We start from the raw sequence: 3,539 nt of genomic DNA on the forward strand, positions 1-3,539 counted from the left end.
TGGCATTAATTAAATTACGCAAAATGCGAGAAAATGTTCGTGCGTAAAAGCGAGAGAAAAAAACCGTTTTTCGCAAAAAAAAACATTTTTTGATCGTACATAGAACCTTTTTTACAGCCAATTACAATAATGAGGAATATGTGGATGGATTCGCCTCCCCGCCCCAAACTCCTGCCGTATCAACCAACCATTTCTGCAAATTAAACCGAGTGGAAATAAATATATAGAGTAAAAAAAAATAATCCTTACATGATTGCGGCCGGCGTGGACGCGCTCCAAGTTTCTCCCCCCACACATACACACACATACACGGAAGAAAGAGGACGAAAAAAACACACACACACTCACACACTCACACACAACACACACACACTGTCGCCTGTTCTGTTCTTTTGCTCCGCGTCGAAGCCCGACATAGTTGGTTTCACTCAAAAAGCGAGGAGATGGTGAAAGAGAGAGGAGAGTGAGGGAAAGAAAAGGGAGAGAGGAGCGGAGGGGGGGGGGAGAAAGGAAGGAGAGAGGGAGGAAGGGAGAGAGGGAGAAAAAAAAAAAAAACTTCAACCCAGAAGATGCTCACGTTTGGCTCTCCTCAATTATCCCCTCCCGTGAAGATAGGTGGCGTGCGTTTCAGGGGGCTTCTCCTCTGTGTTACACGGCAAAGAAAAGGAGGTGGAAAGAAAAAAAATGTCATTAGAAGAGGCGTAACACGTCAGTCCCTACCCAGGTTTGTTTCCTGGAGTGGGTGTAAGACATCAGTTGTAAACCTGCCCTAGCAGGAATAGCGGTCCCTCCCTCCTCCCAACTATTTCTAAGGCTTTATTTCTAAGGCTTTATTATCACCGGTGGAAAAGGATCCGCTCACCGACGCGCTCCGGTATCATCCCTCCTCTCCTCGCAAAACTCCTATTCACAAGACACCCTCTTTTACACGTCCTAAAAAGCAGGTATGTGCCTCCTCACTTGTGTTTTTTATCATTTAAAGCGTCTTTTTTTCGCGAATGTTGGATAATAAACTTCCTCCGGCGCGCCGTGCGTCAGAGTTTGGAGCTCAACTTTGCCTTACCTGCACAGGTGGAGATAGGTGCGCTCGCGAGTGCTGCTTTTTCCACGTTTTTCCTGCCAGCCTCGGTGATGTCGAGGCGCCCTGTGGGCTGCTGGAAGCCGGGGAAATGTGCTTTTTGCTGGGGCGTTTGTCGCTGCACAACGTCGCTATCGTTTTGGAGATCCCGTTTTTTTTTTCTTTCTTCCTCCCTTCCTTTCAGTCTCTTTGCGTTATATTCCTGTTTGTATCATATTCAACCGCACAGCAAACAAAAGCTCTTTTTTTTATTTACTCAATAATCCCAATTTGCGCTGATAAATTAGCGGGCGAAGCGAAACAGCCCCAACACGCGCGATATCGCTTTTGTTTATGCGCCATTTGTGCCTTAAAGATTTTTTTTTCTCCTTGTGTTCCGGAGTCATTTGGCACGTTTTAACAATTATTTCCCATCTGTTATTTATTAACTGCTCGCAAGAGAGTTTGGATCCAGTTTATTAAACCTAGAAGTGCAATTTTCTCAGGCGTACCCAAGTGTTTATTGAAGTTATATGACTTTTAATCAGACCACACAGCGGAGGCTGATTCCAAGACTCTTTTCTCGCTTTTGCCGTCTTTAAGCTTTTGGATCTGGCCCCGAAAATTTGACAAGAAATTTGATTTATTAACCTGTTTCGCCTCCGGTGCCAAACTCGGACCGAAAGCGCACGAACAGACCCAAATAAAAATAAAAAAAAGAGTATTTTCCTAATAGTGGGGGAAAATAGAAACTTTTCTGAATGAAATAACGATGATGTATTTTCGCTGCAGTCCTCTTTGTGGTTTTGCCTTTGAGAGAAATTACAATTCTTGTTAATGCCACTAAGCTGAGAGGCTGAAAATCTAAATTAGATGGACACGGATCCTCTCGCTGCTCATACTTTCACCCACGGCTCTGATTTCTTTCTGTTCTTTTTTTTCTTTTTTTGTTTTTTTAACAATCTGTCCCTCGATCCAAGTCACATTTTCTTGTCCGGCGCAAGTGGATGCCCCCCCAACTCTAATGCCCACATTGTTGCTGTGTATGTGTGTGTGTGCGCGCGCGTGTGTGTGTGTGTGTGTGTGTTTCCCGTCAGATATCAAGCTGAAATCAAGGAATCGAGTCCATGCGAGCTGCCATCTGATCCCACACACACTTATCAATGAAGCAAGAGATCATGGCGGATGGCCCCAGGTGTAAGAGGCGAAAACAAGCCAACCCGAGACGGAAAAACGGTAAGAAAATCACGGGGGGAGACTAACCTAAGCGCTGGGAGGCGGTGGAGGGGGGTTATCTTTGGATGGAAGCCTGGGCTTGAAGGCTTCCACTGCGGTTCAGGGGTGTGTGAGAGTCCGGCGGCTGGTGCGCATTTCTTTGCCTTTTTACGCAGCGATAACGGCACCGCTCTCCGGGAGAGAAAGTCCCGTGTTGCAGCCCCAAACGGAGCCTGTGGAATCTGCACGGAAAGAGAAAAAAAAAAAGAAGCAAATCATAATTAAAAATGTGGGAATATATGTATTTTTTTCCGTGAAAGGTTGCGAGGAGGTTAGTTGAAAACTTGTGGTTGTTGTTGGAAAGTTGGTTTGCGGTGCCGGTCTTTTCTCGGTTCTTTTCTTTTTTCTTTTTTTTTTTGTGCCGGGACACAGTCCGCCATGGGGGGACAGTGTGACGGTCACTGTGCTGGCTGGAGCTGTGGCTGCTCGGTGTGAAAAGTCCCATCTTGTGACTCGGGAGTTTTTGATTTGCGTCCTCCGTGCTGTTTGCCCCTCGTTCTTGTGGGCCTCGTTTTGTGATAATTCAGCCCCACGTTGTCGCTGCTTTCCCCGGACGAGCACATTTTAATTCCCTGGCTTGGGTTTGTTGGCTCAAACCGTTATTTCTTTTTTTTATTCCTCTTACATGTCAGTTTCCTGCACAGGAGGAATCGTGTATAAATAGGATGACATGTCCGATAAATGCTGCACATTAATTGGCTCTGGGGAGGTGGACATTTGTTGGTTTTCTTTCTCCATTTCACTGCACACTTCTTCTTTTTTTTTCTCTCTCCCCCCCCCCATCTCCACAAGAGGCAAATCTGCAGTGACATTTCCTGGCCCCGTTATTCCTGATTATTCCATACAGGCTGTAAAACACTGGAGCTCAAACACGGAGCCCTGCATGTGCTTTTCTTTAATTTTTTATTTTATTTATTTGCTTTCTCCACAACAGTTTTTTAATCTCTGCCCCCACAGGTTATTTATCTAGATCAGATTTCATTTATTGATTGCACACAATCGATAGCAGACAAGCATTTTGTTCCACACTAAATAGCACAAGAGCACAACAGCAGAGGTGGAGATTTCTAATATGTATTTATATATTTATTTATATATATATATAAATGTACATGTGCAGTGCTTGGAAGCAAAAGCAGATTTTTGGAGATGTTTCAGTGTGTTTTAGCTGTGGCCACCTGTTTTGTAAAAAAAAAAAAAAAAAAAA

The 3,539-nt window shown here is 44.5% G+C and overlaps 1 protein-coding gene across 2 annotated transcripts in view; it reads left to right on the forward strand.

Annotated features, from left to right (window-relative positions):
• Nucleotides 1–504: 504 nt before the first annotated feature.
• The window catches only part of zeb2b (zinc finger E-box binding homeobox 2b), a 117,115-nt gene continuing 114,080 nt past the window's right edge, over nt 505–3,539 (forward strand). For both annotated transcript variants that reach the window (XM_008279892.1, XM_008279893.1), the window contains exons 1-2: nt 505–944; nt 2,155–2,293. In XM_008279892.1, the coding sequence (XP_008278114.1) occupies nt 2,221–2,293 (73 nt within the window). In that variant the 5' untranslated portion in view covers nt 505–944; nt 2,155–2,220. The remainder of the gene's footprint in view (nt 945–2,154; nt 2,294–3,539) is intronic.

Source organism: Stegastes partitus, unplaced genomic scaffold, assembly GCF_000690725.1.
Source record: "Stegastes partitus isolate 25-593 unplaced genomic scaffold, Stegastes_partitus-1.0.2 Scaffold175, whole genome shotgun sequence".
NCBI classification, from domain to species: domain Eukaryota; kingdom Metazoa; phylum Chordata; class Actinopteri; family Pomacentridae; genus Stegastes; species Stegastes partitus.